This window comes from Orcinus orca, chromosome X (assembly GCF_937001465.1).
Source record: "Orcinus orca chromosome X, mOrcOrc1.1, whole genome shotgun sequence".
Classification (NCBI taxonomy): domain Eukaryota; kingdom Metazoa; phylum Chordata; class Mammalia; order Artiodactyla; family Delphinidae; genus Orcinus; species Orcinus orca.
In genome coordinates this window covers 45,556,450-45,573,436 of record NC_064580.1, presented here as the reverse complement: position 1 = coordinate 45,573,436, position 16,987 = coordinate 45,556,450, and the positions used below count along the sequence as shown (strand labels likewise).

At 43.3% G+C, this 16,987-nt stretch overlaps 1 protein-coding gene across 4 annotated transcripts; it reads right to left on the bottom strand.

Annotated features, from left to right (window-relative positions):
- Positions 1 to 1,399: 1,399 nt before the first annotated feature.
- NUDT11 (nudix hydrolase 11) lies at positions 1,400 to 8,503 on the bottom strand. Of its 4 annotated transcripts, XR_004480244.2 has the most exons (3): positions 7,085 to 8,498; positions 4,662 to 4,740; positions 1,400 to 2,901 (listed from the first exon to the last, which is right to left on the bottom strand). XR_004480244.2 is itself a non-coding variant. In XM_049704662.1 (2 exons), exons 1-2 carry the CDS (start codon positions 7,576 to 7,578, stop codon positions 2,898 to 2,900), a joined length of 288 nt encoding a protein of 95 aa, XP_049560619.1. In that variant the 5' UTR covers positions 7,579 to 8,503; the 3' UTR covers positions 1,400 to 2,897. The 4 variants fall into 4 exon arrangements, 3 of the variants coding, with proteins under 3 accessions (XP_049560619.1, XP_049560620.1, XP_004286328.1); XM_049704662.1 differs by lacking the exon at positions 4,662 to 4,740 and having other exon boundaries at positions 7,295 to 8,503; XM_049704663.1 differs by lacking the exon at positions 4,662 to 4,740 and having other exon boundaries at positions 7,301 to 8,502.
- Between the last annotated feature and the right edge of the window lie 8,484 nt (positions 8,504 to 16,987).

Genomic DNA, 16,987 nt, shown 5'->3' with positions numbered 1-16,987 from the left:
TAAAATCTCATCAAAAGTTACGGCCTTGTCTCTGGAGTACTGTAGGAAATTAGGGATGGATGAGGGCACATTCTGGGGTAAAAAGGTAGAAGGGTGAGAATGGGGTTCCATTTCCTGAGTCCAGAGTGGTGGTGTCCTTGTTTACCAGTTGAAAATCACTGTCCCCAGAAGAGCACATGAGGGTCAGAGGCTACAGACATGGTAGCTTGCTGAGGATTCAGAAAAGACAGAGGGAACTTTCTGGAAAACAAGGTAGTAGCAGGCCTACTTTTAGCCAATACATTGCAATGTGTGATTTAACAAAGGGGCACTCCCTCTGAATTGATACTTCCCCCTCCCCTGCCAGCCTCAGTGCTTGGTGAGTAGGAAGTTTGTGTGGGAATTAGAAGAAAAACCAAACCAAACCAAACCAAGCCTATTCTTCCCTACATCAGGACTTGGTAGAGAGCTTGATCTGGATTTGACACCCAAGTTTTGTGCCATGCTTGCCGCACTTGTGCAGGAAAGAAGTAGCACAAATTCCATGATGGCCCTGAGCATTAGCCTAAAAAACTGAGGAACAGCAAGGTGCCTGTGTGGTGCGTGCTTAACAAAAGGGGTCATGGATTTTGGGAAATATTCTGGAGGAAGGGGCTCACCTGTGCCATCTGTGTCTGGGTTACATATGTTTATATCTGAAAAGAAAAAGGCTGGAATACACACACACACACACACACATATTTTTTGAACTTGGTTATTCTGTGTAGGGGGTCATGTGATTTTTGATTCATTTATTTTGGGGGGAATTTTACAAATTTTCTGAAATTAAGATGAATTAATTTTGTAATCAGGAAAACAATTCAATTTTTTTAAGGTAAATTGTAGAATGGGGAGTGGAACCTAAGCTTATGTCCACCACTGGGGTTCCAAACTTTCTGGTCATGTCTGACATACTGATGCGACTAAAAGTCTTTTTACATGTAGAACTGGGAGACCTCCAAGGAAAGAATTCACACTAAGGGAAGAGCAAGTCTGCCAACATGTCAGCTCGGGAACAAAACCTAGGTTTTTGGAGGGGAGGAGAGAGTCTGGCAACTGGGCTGTAGATTAATGTTCCAACCAAACTTCTCTATTTAAGTCTTAGGGATAGAGGGGGTCCTAAAAGTAAACTCTGAAGAATTTTTTTTCAATTTTTATTATGGAAAATTTCAAACATATACAAAAGCATAGAGAATAGAATAATGAACTCCCAAATATCCATCACGCAGCTTCAATAATTATCAATTTATCACCAATTTCAACTATATGCTCACTTACTCCACCCTCAGATTATTTTGAAGCAAGTATCAGTAGCATATCACTTCATGTGTCAAACTTACAGTACATTTCTCTAAAAGATAAGAATAAAAAAAAACATAACCACAGTACCATATCACACCTAAAAAACCCCAATATGCTGGGGAGGTGTGTTTTTATTTCAAATTCTGTAAAGGTTGGGGGAACAATTAATAAATAAATATATTTCACTGTTAACATGAGGAAGGGTGTAACACTCAAATGGAGCCCATTTTTTTCCTGATGTAATTGCTTTACAATGCAAAAGAAAGAAAACTACCATATTAAAGCCACTTTAGGGCCTTTGTAGGGAGCTGGGGAAGAGTGCTGACATCACAAACCCCATGGCAGAACTCCATAAAACTTCCTCTAAACACCTTTGTCATTTTCTTAAAGTTGATCTCCTGGAGGTAGCTGACCCAAGTCCTCTCTAAATCTTTCATTTTCGGTCCCCCCCCCCCCAACAGAAGTTTTTTTTCCCCCCAATGCCTTTGCCAAGTGACAACAATTTAGTTGTCTTTCAGTCCTCTGCATTCTCACATGCAGAAACCAGGGGGGATGAGGAGCTAGCTGATGTATTGGAAAAGGGGAGGAAAACTGTGGCTAACTGAATCACTAAGAGATGCAAAAGAAACCTAGGCAAGCTAAGAGGCATGATTAACTTTGGAAACTGCCTATAGCAGTCTTTTTGCCTCTGGCATCAAATAATACAGTATACTGAATCTGAAAAATAAGAAAAACCATCTTTTCTTCAAAGAGATGTTAAGATTACATGGAAGAGGTGGTTAGGGCAGTGCAAAAACATTAAATTTGTTATTTGTATATCATTTTAAAATTTTATAAAAAGCACATTATCTTATGTTCATTGTATTTATTTTTATAGTTACTTTTATAGCAAGTGATATTTTTGAATAAAATTTTAAGCAAATTAACAACAGTACAAAAACACTGAAGTTGTTACATAAAGGACTGATTCTACAGAATGTTGCCTTAAGTGATGGGTAATCTTAAAACTGTGCTAGCCACTGTGTGGTATGCCTTAGAAATATGAGTAATAATTCTTGTCCTTGAATATCTTACAACTGCCTTGAAAAGTTTCTGAAACACCTGATACAGAAAAGCCACACACGTGGTGCCTGGACAGCATATACTCTACTAGCACCAGATTGGAAGGGGAACGTTTTGCCATGTAGTGATTATAAAATATGAGTTGAATCAAAGAACCTTCAGTGATGCCAACCATATTTCAAGTAGTGTCTAAGATGCAGAATATGCAAAGAGTAAGGAAGTGTGGTCCTTGCTCTCAAGGATATCATAGTCTAATGGAGAAGGCAGACATATCAAAAAAGCACAATAAAAGGTTACGGGTGCTGAATAAGAGTCTGTTCACATACAATAGTACAATCACCAGGGCAAGAGGAGTCAGTGGAATAGACAGGGAAGGAGTGTCCCAAGATGTAGGAGGAAAACCAGATGAGCTGTCTCCTTGGAAGCATGGAAGTGCTCACCTATACTTGCCAATTCCATTCATCAGTGGTTCACATCAATGACTCTTTCAAAGCAATCCTGGATATCTTTGCTGTTCATCTGGAGAAACAAACCAACATACAATTAGCAGGCTCATACTAATTTAACAATTCTTCCAATTGATAAATTTACAAAAGGTTTATTATCTGTATCACTCACTTTGCATTTGGAAAGCCTTCACAGAATTATCTAATGCAGATGCAATGTGAGTCTGGATCAGCAGCTGAGGGAGTTACAGGTCAGTATATGTTACAAAACAAAGAAGTCAGGAAAGCAGTGATACCAGAAGTTTTGCAAAGGGGGAGTGGTCATCTAAGACATAAAAAAGTCCTAAATTCCATGTTCTGGACTCTAAGCTTATGGCAATTATTCAGGCTGGTTCCTATCCATCAAAAAGTTTGTTGTCTACTGGCCACACAGCCATGCAAATAGAGAAGTACAATAAATTGTGAGAACCATGACACACACAGAAGAGGGTACGTTGACCCAGGTGGTCAGAAAAGGCTTCTCGTAGAAGTTTATGAAGTAACTATTTTTATTATCTTCAATTTTATATTAAAAAACCCTGAGCATGAGATAGTTAGATAACTTGGCTGAAGTTACAGAATTAACAAAAACTGGAAGCAGTTTTCAACCCTAGGTCTGTTTGACTTCAAAGCCCAATGTAGTTTGATGTATCACATCAAACTCTCATAAAAATGTCAAGTTTTATTTCAGTCACCATAGTGACTTTTCCATTTCTCATAATGCTGTTTGCCCATAAAATCTGTTAAATACAGTGTAACAGTTTGTCAGGAGACAACTACCAGGAAAATACTGATGAAACTGTGGTAGTGCCTGGTGGCTTCCCCATATGGGACGCCTGGAAGTAAAAGCTCTGCCCCCCAAATATACATTATTTGTGTGTGTGTACATATACAGACACAATTTCTTGAAAAAAATTTATACTTTATAGACATAGCAATAATTATTTCTAGTGTTTCTATGTATCCACATTAATCTTTAATGTTTTCTCTCTATACATTAAAATAATAAAGTATTTGAGCAGCTGAAAATATATGCTGTTTATTAAACATGCAGAAAATAAATCTGATTCATTTCTGCAAACTTCAATTATCTATGGAGAGTACCCTTTCTCCGTTTTTACCAAGGGGAGGGCTGAAAAACCAAACAAACAACATATAAGTGACTTTTTAATACTCTTACAAGGAAAAAGAATCCCAACTGTACATCAATCTTTGGAGCACTGAGGTGGTAGAAATTTTCTGTATATGACCTCTGCTCACCTGTTTAGCCTGAAACACTTGGTCTTAAAGAGAAAAAACGAAATCTCCTTGGAGCTTTAAACTATTTTAGGCTAGGTTCCAGAGAATATTTCACAAAAACTACTTAAATGAACCTAACGGTCAATCCTTAAAAATAGCATGACAGGGCTTCCCTGGTGGCGCAGTGGTTGAGAGTCCGCCTGCCGATGCAGGGGACACAGGCTCTTGCCCCGGTCCGGGAAGATCCCACATGCTGCGGAGCGGCTGGGCCCGTGAGCCATGGCCGCTGAGCCTGCGCGTCTGGTGCCTGTGCTCCCCAACGGGAGAGGCCACAAGAGTGAGAGGCCCACGTACCGCAAAAAAAAAAAAAAAATAGCATGATATATTCTAAATGTTTCTGGCAAAAAATGACAAAAAAAAAAAAAACAAACAAAAAAACAAACCCACAACATATTTATAGGCTAAATTCTTTATAACGGGTTAATACGAATATTGTACATTTTTGCCTTTGTCAGATACTTAATTTAAGAACCAAATAAGATGATGCATTATTACCTCTAAGAATAACAAGTTATGGCTCCAAAGTATTTGTGACAGCATTTCAGGTGGAAGGGGTTTTTATCTGCAAAAATATCTGTAAAATAAGAACCCAGTATATCTGCTGTGTTAATGTTAATGTAGAATTTAAGAATCTTCTTGAATAACTAGGTTATTGGGGGAAAATATCTTTGGGTCTATTTGAGATTGAATGAATAGTAAAAGTCAGATTGTTTGGAATTAAAAATATGTACTCAAATATATATTCGATATATATCACTTTTGCAGAGAAAAACAGAAAAATACACAATAACCATAATTAATCAAATGATATAATACAGATAATAAAACTGTCATTGGTTTTAAAAACCCACTCATTTTTTAGTTTACTTTGATAGCCATTAGTACCGAAAATGTTTTGTGAACTGAAACTTGTACATTGTTTATCTGTGCTTGAATGTGTAATACGATTTGTTTTCAAAAGAGTGGTACTGAATTTCTTTAGAAAGTGGAACAGAACCCACTTTTTAGAAGCAATCATATAAGCATGTTACCAATTTGTAGAATTAAAATGCAACCAAATAGAGAAAAATATGAGTATTTTGAGGAACAAAATACATATAGCACACAAGGGGGCAGCACAAAAGAGTATGTGTTCTAAAATTCAATATAAAGTTCAAAAGCAGAACTTAAAAGATAGGAGGGGAAGTACTGATTAGGAAGAGGAATGCAATGGGCTTTTGAGTTACAGGTAATATTAATTTCTGGATCTGAACTCTGGTTACATGTATGTGCTCACTATATAAAGATTCATTAAGCTGTAAAGATTTGTCAACTGTTCTGTATGTATGCTGCACAACAGTAAGCTATGAATTAATTTAAGAAAGGTAACTTCCATTAAATCTTCAGCAGTAATTGTGTTTAAAAACAGGTTACTTTGAGGACTAACAAAATGTTTTAAACAACCATTATTTTCTACCTTATTTATTTACTAGAAGGATGTTTTAAAAATGCTTAAGCGTTATATAAGCAATGACCTTTCCACCCTGATGTCCTCTTCAGAAAGTAGATTTTCCCACTACCTAACTCCTGACATGGCTAGAGGAATAAAGGTAGTTCCAGAAGACAGACCTATGCACCTTAGATAGGATCCCTGATTTCAAACAAGTACTGATGCAAATGTAAGAGCTTTTAATTTGGTAGCTTTTAAGTCTGTCATGTGACACAAAACCTTTATCCTAAATCTTCACGAGAGATTGTTCAGGCGTCCTGACAGTTTGAGGATTCTGTAGCAGCTGAATATCAAGAAGGCTAACTCACTGAACTGGGATGTAATTACCATATAATATTCCATTCTTTTGGCTACTGGTATTCCGACAAGTTTAAGTGGACTATCATGAATTCAAATATGTGAACTAACTTTCTTTCAAAGACTAGTTTATAATGAGAGAACCATGTTGTTCTAGGGCACTGAGAAAGGAGCAATGGCAGTTGAAAGTTGAGCACGCTAAATCACACTCAGAATACAGTTTTCATAATATGTACATATCAGGATATGTACATAACAATACCTTCCCGAGAGGGTCTTTATTCTATAAAATAATATTTTGCTAAGCTACATTCAGGCTCAATGGAAAATGGCCATTTCAAGTAAGAAGTAAAAAATACCAGTTGTGAAAATGTTCTGAAAATTGAATTATCAACATATGAATTAAGCAATTTCTGAAAAAGGCAAATTAGATCACATATCTGAAGATAAAATTATTGTTCAGTGTGGAAAGAGCACATGATGTAAAATTCCTTAAATAGTTCTTTGAAATTCAACACTGGTCCTTCAAACCAATCCCCATCACAGAAGGGCTTGCTGACAAGAGCTAATGCTGTGAATGAGAAAACAACTTAAGAGAAAAAATTAATGAAGTTGCCATACAACCAAGGTGATCAGATTTTAAAGGCCTTCACTACAAAAAACCCACAAGACTGGTACCAAAAGTGCACATACGCACACAGACACACGCAGACACATACGGACACACACACACGTGTGAACTGTAAAGAAAAAACAAAACCACAACACGTATACACGTGTACACACACACACACACACCCGCCCCCCAAAGACTGGGTCAGCAGTTAAGGCACCTTTATAAAAAACAAACAAACAAACAAACAAACCAAAAAATCCCATGTGGCTTTGGCTTTCCGAAATGTGTTACAGTGCTACCAAGAAGCGATTCTGAAAGCATCTGAAAACGTGCAAAATGTCTGAAAACAGTGCCTGGCAACTGAGACAGTTTGCAAGCGTGATTCAGAGGTCTGCCAAGAAAACAAAAGAAGCCTCCCTCCTCCCGGTGAGACCTCACACGGCACCAGGGGCGCTCCGGGCACTATTTACTGTCAGGTAGGTGGAAAGCAAGAGTCTGTGCAGGAGCGGTACATACTAGGGATCGCTCTCTGGCGGGGACGGGGCCATGGAGTTTCCACTGGTTGGGGAACCGCCCAGCTTTAGTTTTTGCAGATATTCGGCATGCACGGGCTTGTGGCACTGGAGAACCTTGATCGCATCTTCGACTTTGAACCACTCTCGCTTCCTCCCAATGCTAACCGAATCTTCCCAATCCTCCAGAATCTCAGTGACAGTCAGTACATACACGTACGTTCTGTGCTTGCGATCTTGGTTCTGCTCGAAAATGCCCAGGAGCCGGCCCAACTTCCCCTTGACTCCCGCCTCTTCGTACACCTCGCGGACTGCAGCACCGCCCGGCTCCTCCTCGGGCTCCATGCCCCCGCCCGGCACGATCCAGCGGTCCGGGTACCGACTGCTACTCACTAACAGCACCTCGTCTTCGCGCTCGCTCCGGAAGCACAGGCACGCCGCCCGCTTCTTGAACCCCTCCGGGTCGTAGGTCCGCGTCTGGTTCGGCTTGCACTTCATCCTCGAGGCCGCTCGCCGCTGCTCGGGTCCCCGCTGCCGCCGCCACCGGGACGAGGGACTCCGAGGTGCTGCCGAGAGAAAGGGCCGCGGCGAGGGGCGGCGAGAGAGAGAAGCGCCTCAGCCCGCGAGCCCCGGGCGCTCGGGGAAGATGAGGCGGGGGCGGGGACGGAGGCGGGGGCGCGCGAGGTACGTCAGTCGGTCCGTCCCCCCGCGCGGCCGGGGGGTCCCGGGCGCAGACGCCTGAGTGGAGGAGGCGCCACCGCCCCCGCCCCCATCCCCGCCTCCGCCCCGGAGCCCGCCACTCTGCGCGGAGCCCACCCGCGTCTCCGGTGCGCGTCCGCGTCCCTCCCTCCTCAGCCGACGGGGCCGGGGTTGAGCGAGGTGAGGCGCATTCGCGGGCGCGTCCGCGTCCCCGGGCACGTGCGCGTTCCCGTCGGAGGGCGGGGGGCGGGGGTCTCGTGGCTCCCGCAGCGCGCGGCGCCTGGGGCGCACTGCGCAGGCGCCCCGCACCTCCGGGCTGGGAATCTGCAGCCCCCGGGGTGAAATGCACCGCCTTGTGACCTGGGCCAAGCTTGCTTCCACGTGTGCCTTCGAGCCAGACGTGGCTGTGGCGCGGCCGGACGTTTCTCCTCACCCTCCCCACCAGGTTGCAGGAAACACACACGCAATCGTTTTACACACAGGACGGACGGTCAAGTGCGTGTGGTCCTCGTCATCACCCATAAGGTAGAGTGCCGGCTTACTTACAGGAAGGCCCCGGTTTTGTCAAGACGATCCTCGGTATTCTTGACAAAACAGTACCTAATCTTTGCTGAGTCATATCATGCAGTTTTGTTTCTTCAGCAGGTTCTTCACCTTGCCAGGCATCTTGGCACAGCCCATAAGTGAACACCTTTCTTGAACCCCTATTGACATCTTACCCAACCTCTGGTCCTCGGTTTGCTCAGCAGTAAACTCCTCACCTACTTGGTTCAGACCTTTGCACTTTGGGTCATGTTCACCCAACAGCTGGAGAACCACCCAAAGCAGTGTTTTATTAAATCCCAGGAATCTCTCCCCTCCACACACTCCACCCTTGTCTCTCTTTCTCATTGAGAAGTACTGGTTGAGGCTTTGGGAAACATGCCTCTGGCAATCCCTTCATATTTTGCATGTTGATTTTTAGAAGCCTCCTGGCCAGGGACTCCAGCAAGGCCACTTGGTGCTCTCTCCCCTCTGTCTGGTCATCCTGTCCCCTTGGCCAAGAAGTGGCCCTCCCACAGCCCCAGATGTAACAGCCTAAAGCCTTCCCCCTCCTTCGTATTTTTTCTTATTGTTTCCCTGCTCTCACAGTAACCTGTGGAGAAGACCTCTGATATCCCCTCCCTTTTGCCTTATTGCAACCTAGGCATCTTTGTCTCTCTCTTACCCACAGACCGTGTGCTGGCATCAGGCAAGCAGGATCACAACACCTCACTTTTCCAGTGAAATAATCCATTCATCAAGGAGAAATTGAATCGGAAAGGTATGTGGAAAATGGTTACGAAACATACAGTCCGGTTTTTAAATAACAAGTTAGTTCAGCTTGCCAGTTCAGCTTGTTCCACGCCGTGTGTATCCAAATAGCTCATAAAATTGATTCTGTTCCTGGTGGCAAGACTACCCTCAATATCTAGAAGTATAATAAGACAAAAATATATGGGCATAATATAATAAAACTGTATGAAGAAAATGGTAAAATGGAGAAATGAAGAGAATGACCTCAACCAATAGCGATACTAGTGCTAATGACCATATTTTACCGATATATGGATGATCAAGGAACATTTGGAGGAAGGCAACATACCGTGATTAAAAACAAACTAGGAGGACTTCCCTGGTGGCCCAGTGGTTAAGACTCTGCGCTTCAATGCAGGGGGCACGGGTTGGATCCCTGGCTGGGGAACTGCCTCACGCCGCGAGGTGTGGACAAAACAAACAAACAAACAAAACACAACAAAAAAAACCCCAAAACACTAGGAAAATAGATTTCAGCACAGGCTGTATACCTCAGTGTGCCCATACTCACAAATAAATGATGTTAAACAACTAGAAACAAAATCCATTATAGTCAGGATCTAGGCAAATATACCAATTATCACCCATATTATTACATATCATTTTAGATTTTCTTTCCCGTGCAATGAGATTGTAAAGAGAAAAAAGCCTACCATTTTGATAAATAAGACAAAATTGTCATTCTTAGCAGATGGTAGGAATATATTCTTGGGAAACACCTAAGAAACGATGTAAAAATAAATTTCTTTAGGGCTTCCCTGGTGGCGCAGTGGTTGGGAATCCGCCTGCCGATGCAGGGGACACGGGTTCGTGACCCGGTCCGGGAGGATCCCACATGCCGCGGAGCGGCTGGGCCCGTGGGCCATGGCCGCTGAGACTGCGCGTCCGGAGCCTGTGCTCCGCAGCGGGAGGGGCCACAATGGTGAGAGGCCCGTGTACGGCAAAAATAAATAAATAAAATAAATAAAAAATAAATTTCTTTAAATGGTAGACGTTAATAAACATTAACATTTAAAATCCCAAGAGCTTTCATGTATGCCAGCAATAACCCTGTAGAAAATATAATGTGGAAACGATGACATCACAGTAGCAATATCAACCACTACAAAGTAAACAAAATACCGAGGGATCCTAAAAAATATGGTTAGGGCATTGTAGTAGAAAATGATAAAACTTGTACTCAACTCTAAAAGATATTTGAATTAATCAAGAGGAACTTTAGCAAAGCTGGGAGATTGGACTGGTGTCTGCAGGGAGGTGTGGACCAAACAGGCCCCAGCCACATCACCAGTCTGCTTCACAGTTACCAGGTAGTATGTCCTTGTCTCACCAGAGGTGCCGTTTTATAGTCTGCTGCATCACTCCCACATCAGATTATGCCTATGCAATATGTCTGTGCTGGGGGTGAGGCATATTTATTGGAAGGGGGAGGAGAAGCAACATTATAATATGGAAGGAGGTAGAGACTGAATTCCTACTGGCAAAGTCATAACATGTTCCTGGATAAAGAGATCCACAGGTTGTAGGTTTAGTGCAATGCCAAGGAAGTTTCCAAATTAGTTTTTTTCCAAATTTCATAAAATAATTTTATTTTCCACCTGTTAAAACAATAGGGCAAGACAGTTTTAACTTTTTCTAAAGAAGAGTAGAAATCTTTTTTGGGAGACTAGCACTCTGCTGTCTGGTTTATCTATAGTTCATTGTTTCTCCACTGATGAACAGGGTTGTTTCATGAGCCACTGTGGTAGCAGACTGTTACAGCAACAGCTGTGATACGTGCATGCCTCCCACATTGTCCTTGGCCTTGGCACGGAGCTTGCTTTGTGCCATGGGACCACAGCAAGTGTGAAGCAAGCAGAGAATTGAAAAGTGCCTGTGCACTGGGGTTTGCCCTCTCTTGCTGCTCTTGAAACAAGATGACAACAATGTGAAGAAGCCTGGGCTAGGTGAATGATGAGAGATCCACAGTCCATGCATCGCCTTCACCCCACCTTACAGTGGATCCTTTGCCAGAAATGTAGGTGAGACCATCCTAGACCATACAGCCCGCAGCAGAGCCAGTTAGCCGATAGAGCACTGACCACGGATGCGTAAGTAAGCCCTCTGAGAAGAGCAGAAGGACCAGTCACCCGAGCCCAGCTGAAGTCGTTGGGCTGCAGAATTATGAGCAAAAGAATCAGTTGTTGTTTAAAGCCACTAAAATTTGGGGTGGTTTCTTATACATCAAGAGCTAGCTGACACCACCATTAACTGCCATCCATCAAAATCCAACCAAAAATAAAGAAAGTATGTTTCCCAGTAGAAATTCCACCTCTTCTTGAAGAGGTTGCCATTGAACTTTTCCTGGAGTCAGAAGGAGAGGGATGAAGTTAAGACATGTAATATTTGTACGTGTCAGTCTTTGTGCCAGACCCTGTGTTGAGCCCTGTATCCTGTTTAACTGACAGCCCATTAAATCCTAAGGAGACAGTTATTATTTCCGTTTCATAGAAGAGAAGCCTTAGAGTGGAGTTAGTATTTGAATTCAAGTCTTCATGTCTCTATAGCTGTGCTCTCACAAAGTCACCATGTCTTGTCAAAAGGATTCTTTTTATCAAGAGCTACGGTTTGTTGTGGCATTTAAAAAAATTTATTTTATTGAAGTGTAGTTGATTTACAACGTTGTATTCATTTCTACTGTATAGCAAAGTGATTCAGTTATACATATGTATACATTCTTTTTCATGTTCTTTTCCATTATGGTTTATCACAGGATATTGAGTATAGATCCCTGCGCTGTACAGTAGAACCTTGCTGTTTATCCATTCTATATATAATACTTTGCATCTGCTAATCCCAAACTCCCAATCCATCCCTCTCCCAGCCTCCTCCCCCTTGGCAACCACGAGGCTGCTCTATGTCTGTGAGTCCTTTTCTGTTTCGTAGATAAGTTCATTCGCGTCATATTTTAGATTTCACATATAAGTGATATCACATGGTATTTGCCTTTCTCTGTCTGACTTCCTTCACTTAGTATGATAATCTCTAGGCCCATCCATGTTGCGGCAAGTGGCATTATTTCATTCTCTTTTGTGGCTGAGTAGTGTTCCATTGTATATAGGAACCACATCATCTTTATCCATTCCTCTGTCGATGGACATTTAGGTTGTTTCCATGTCTTGGCTGTTGTGAAGAGTGCTGCAGTGAACACTGGGGTGCATGTATCTTTTCAAGTTATGTTTTTCTCCAGATATATGCCTGGGAGTGGGATTGCAGGATCATATGGCAACTCTGTTTTTAGTTTTTTTGAGGAACCTCCATACCGTTTTCCACAGTGGCTCCACCAGTTTACATTCTGTTGTGGCATTTTTGGATGACGTTCAGAGTTGACTTCTTAGGTAAGGTGTTCATTTGCTAAGGGTCACTGAGTTCAAAGGAAGCTATTTCCGCTCTGGATGTTCTTCTCCTGAGAAATATAGTGAAAAGCCCACCTGAGGGCCCATCTCACTCCCACCAATGAAGGATGTCACCTTGACACGTTACTTAACAACTTGAAGTTCAATTTCCCCTGCAAGCATAAAATGGAATTAGTGTTACAGAGAAGAAGACGTTCTATTTTGTCATCATCCTGGGCATTGGTTTTGATTTGTCGAGGGTCCGCTTTATGCATGTAATATTTATTTACCAGCAAAATTGAAAAATGAGTATCAAAATCTCCTTTCAACAGATTAAGAGACAGGCTGAGATGGGTTTAAGGAGGTGAGGCAGCAAGTGATGGAGCTGAGTCACACGCTGGTCTGGCTGACACCAAAGGTAATCTTCCCTTCACTATGACAGATTTCGCACGTGTTGAGAGTTGCTGAGATACACGCACAGTGCATGTCATTCCTTGTGGCGCAGACTTCCTCCGCTCTCATTTTTTTCTGCCTGGGAGATCTGGGCAGCCAGGAGAACACAGCTTCTATGTAATGTTCTAAAACTGAGAGGATCTGCTCTGAGCGCAACTAGTCTGGGATACATATTTCCACATGTTTTCTGATTTAGGAAAGAGCAGGCAGATTGGAAAGTGACAGCAACATTAGAAGCATGGTCCTGGGAAGTTGGGTGCCTTTCTTGGTGAGATGGGCATGGAACCTAGAGCTGCCTCTTTTGTGATTAATTTTAAGTGGAATGCAATTCTAAGAGGGAGGAGCTCTCCAGAACAGCTGTCACCGCAGATGGAGAACGTTACAGACCTTCTGAGAGCCTTGTGGTCTTCACAGCTGCACCCAGCTTTCAGGAGAGTGACCACACATACCTGAGAGGATTTCTAGACGTACTAAAGGGAAGCAGAGTCGGGAAATGTGATTTTAGTAGTAGTCAGTGAGTGGGAAAAAAATTGGTGTTTTGTAAACCAAATGCCCTAGAACTTAAGTCTGGCTCTCTCAGTAGCTGTGCAGCCTTAAGCAAGTGAATATCTTGGACCTTGATAGTTCTCATCTGTAAAATGGGGATAATAAAAGTACCTAACTCATTAACTTCAACCCTCCCCCAAAGGCTTTCCTGACCATGTGTACTCACCCACCCCTTACACTGCGATTAAATGACCCTCCTCCATTTTACCGGGCTCCCTTGACTTTAATTCTGTCATGGCTCTAATCAAGGATCGAGCGCTGTGATGATCTGTCTGTATGTTTGTAAGAAATTGAAAGGCTAGGGTCCAGCCTGATACATACCTGTTCCCCCTGAGTCAGCACAGTGACCTGAGCTCGGCATCCAGCAGGGATTCAAAATACATTGATTGACTGAAAGAGTGTGACAGAGCCTACATGGATCATAAAGGATGGTTCTCATTGTACCTAATAATTGTTTATTACAAATATAAAATGAAAGACGAGTGAAGAGAGGCAACTCCACACATAGCTTTTCACGTGTGTGAAAAGGGAGGCTTCATCATGTTCCTTGGATAATCTGTTTTTCCTTGAAACACAGCAAGGGCTTCAGAGTGGGGCTACAGTAGGTAGTTCAGTAGAAACTTCTCAAATACAAAGGGATTGGAACAAAAAAATACCTCCCCATTTTTTTTTCTTTGCTTAATGGATGAACCATGGGGATGAATACAGGACTTGTAAGTTTGTGATTTTGTGAGCAACGGCACACGTGTGCACAGTCACGGGCGTGAGCCCAACGGTCAATGGAGGTCAAGTCCAGGTGAGTGTTTCCACTCTCTCGCAAAGAGGCAGCACTCCTTGATTTCTCCTGCTTCTTTGATCACTCCCTCTGGTCCCCTGACTGCTGTATCCCTGCTCTTCACTGATACTGTCCTCTGTACAGACCTCTAATTCAGCAACTAAACCCTTCCTAGCGCTGTTCCGTTCATGGCTCAGAGTCAAATGCGAAACCCTCAGAAAGGTGTACGAGGCCCTACAAGATCTGGCCCCATTTCCTCTCTGACTTTACCCCACCAGCCTCCCTTCAGTCACTCAGGTCCAGGACTCTGCAGTTTCTGGATCTTGTCAGCCAGGCTCCCTCCTCAGGGTCTTTGCTCTAGCTCTTCCCTTTGCCCGGATGCTCCTCACCCACATCTGCCTGGCTGACTTCCTCATTTCCCTGGAGGCCTTGCTCAGTTCTCGCCTTCTCAGTGAGGGCTAACCAGGCCACAGAACAGCATATTGCCAAGTGCACCCGTCTTTCCCACCCTCCACCCTATCCCTGATCCCCTTTGCCTTGGCCTAAATTGTCCTTTTGTTATAACACTTATCAACTAACAGACTCTGTTATTTACTTCTTTGTTATGTTTGTTGCTTATCTCTGTCCTCCCCCAGAGCTCCCAGCTGTGAGGTCCTTGGTCTTAGGGATCTTTGTCTCTTGCTCACTGGTCAATCTCCAGCAGCCCAGAACTTTGCTGAGCACACATTGTAGTCATGCAGAGGATATCTGTTGATGTAATGAGTGTGTCTGCCTCCCTTGGTACATTGTGATACCCTTGAGGGCAAGGGCCATGTTTCATTGGTCTTTGTCAGTCCATGATCCAGGACACTTTCTGATACAACTGGGAAGGCACTACGGAATATTCATTGAATTAATCAATCCGTTAATTAATTAATTTGTGAAAGCGATACTAACAGGGAAAATATTCTGTTTGCAAACTGCAGTTATTCCAGTAGGTGCCATCTGTGTGAGCACCATGTCTGTATCAGCTGCCATGCAAACTCTGCTGGTCGGCGCGGCCAGATGTCTGACTCATTTTCCGTGGATCCCTCCTAGGCCAGCCCTGTGCTTACTACACAGCATGACTTAGGGTGGCGTTTCCAGACCTCAGGCCTTCGTCACCTAAATAGACTTTGCTTTATCTGCGCAGAACATGTACTAATTTACATAATATATTTTCTTCAAATAAAAGTGTATCTTTGAGAATAAAAGGTAATCATACAGTTAAACGTGGTGAACGCAAAAGAATGTAATGAGCTAGTTGAAATGAAAGTTGAGATTAATGTGAAGTAATAGTACATGCAGCGATGGGCACCAAGCTAGGCTCTTCATTGATCTTCTGTAGTTGAATCCTAGGACTACAGGATTTGTAGTTGAATTCCTTCAGAGGAAATATTGTCATTCCCACTTCGTAAGGGAGACTGTTGAGATGACGGACATTCTGTAAGTTGCCCACGATCTGGCAGTAGATAGCCCAAATGAGAGGGAAACTCGGGGCTCACCGATGATAACACCCCAGAAAGAGTGCAGCATAGGCAGACCCCCGCTTAATTTGCTCCCAGCAGTCCTGTCCGGTTCCCTTCCTTTTTTCACTGATCCAGCTCTCCAAAGCTTTCATCCCATCTCCTAACACTTGCAGAAGCTCTTCATCTCAGAGATCTCGCCCCAGCTGCTTTGGCCAAATGTTGGTATATTCAACACTGATTCCTGCTGCGGCAGATGGAAGGTGACTATTCTGAGTCCTTGTGAAGGAACAAAGTAATTGTTGTTTACACTCCTTCATGACTTTTGATGATTGTGGATCCTGGGGAGGGTCCTTTGTTGCAGAGCTAGTTTCCTTGTGTGAGAATCCTGTTCTTGGCAGGATGCCCTTTTCTTCCACAAAGACATCCAACTGGCCCAGGAGGGAAGATCAGGAGTTTACTGATCAATGCTGCTGTGCACCCACAGGCCCAGGCACCGTGAGACCAGTTCCCTCAGAAGCAATACTACAGATTTCTCAGGGTTACCAAGCTGTTCTGCACATTTCGCAGGCTCCTTTGATGAAGACCACAAGCGAGGTATAGAATCAAAATTGGGATCAGGAAAACGGCCACATTCTCCCGGTACCCCCAGTAAAATCCACCCGTTCTGGGAAGGTGCACCATTAGTGAGCAGCATGGTAGGGTGGCTCTGACCAGGGGTTCTGAGCCGGGCATCATCCTCTGGAATTCGAGATTAGTAGGAAAACGGCTTTTCCTTTACTCTTTTCCCCCCATCTTCTCCTCGGGTGTTTATTATTTCAGGGCACATTGGAAAATCGGTGGTTTTCTTAGCAGTTTTCCCCAAATACGAGATCTCCTAGTAGAGGACACCAATTAGACTCTTAGTTTCTGAGCTTCGCTTTAACTTTGATCAGATAGCTTTTAGTACCAGCCTACGTCTCAAAGGAGGTATCCTTGATTTGTTGCTTCGGATGAACTTTCTGCTGTGTGTAATTCCCAAAATTCTTGTAAAGGAATCCTGTTTTTCTGTTGTTGCTTTTTCCTAACTACATATCAGAGGAGATGATAAAATCTCTTTGAGGGCCTACCATGTGTCAGGTATTTACATATCTCACTGACAATTTTCATAAAATCCCTGTGGCATAAGTACCATTATTCCAGTTTCACAAATGAGGAAACCAAGGCCCAGGAGGGTAGATACCTTGCTCATCACAGAGCTA

Bases quoted from the DNA above. Each gene is read 5' to 3' on its own strand.
- NUDT11 (XM_004286280.3), bottom strand. From the start codon at position 7,578: ATGAAGTGCAAGCCGAACCAGACGCGGACCTACGACCCGGAGGGGTTC.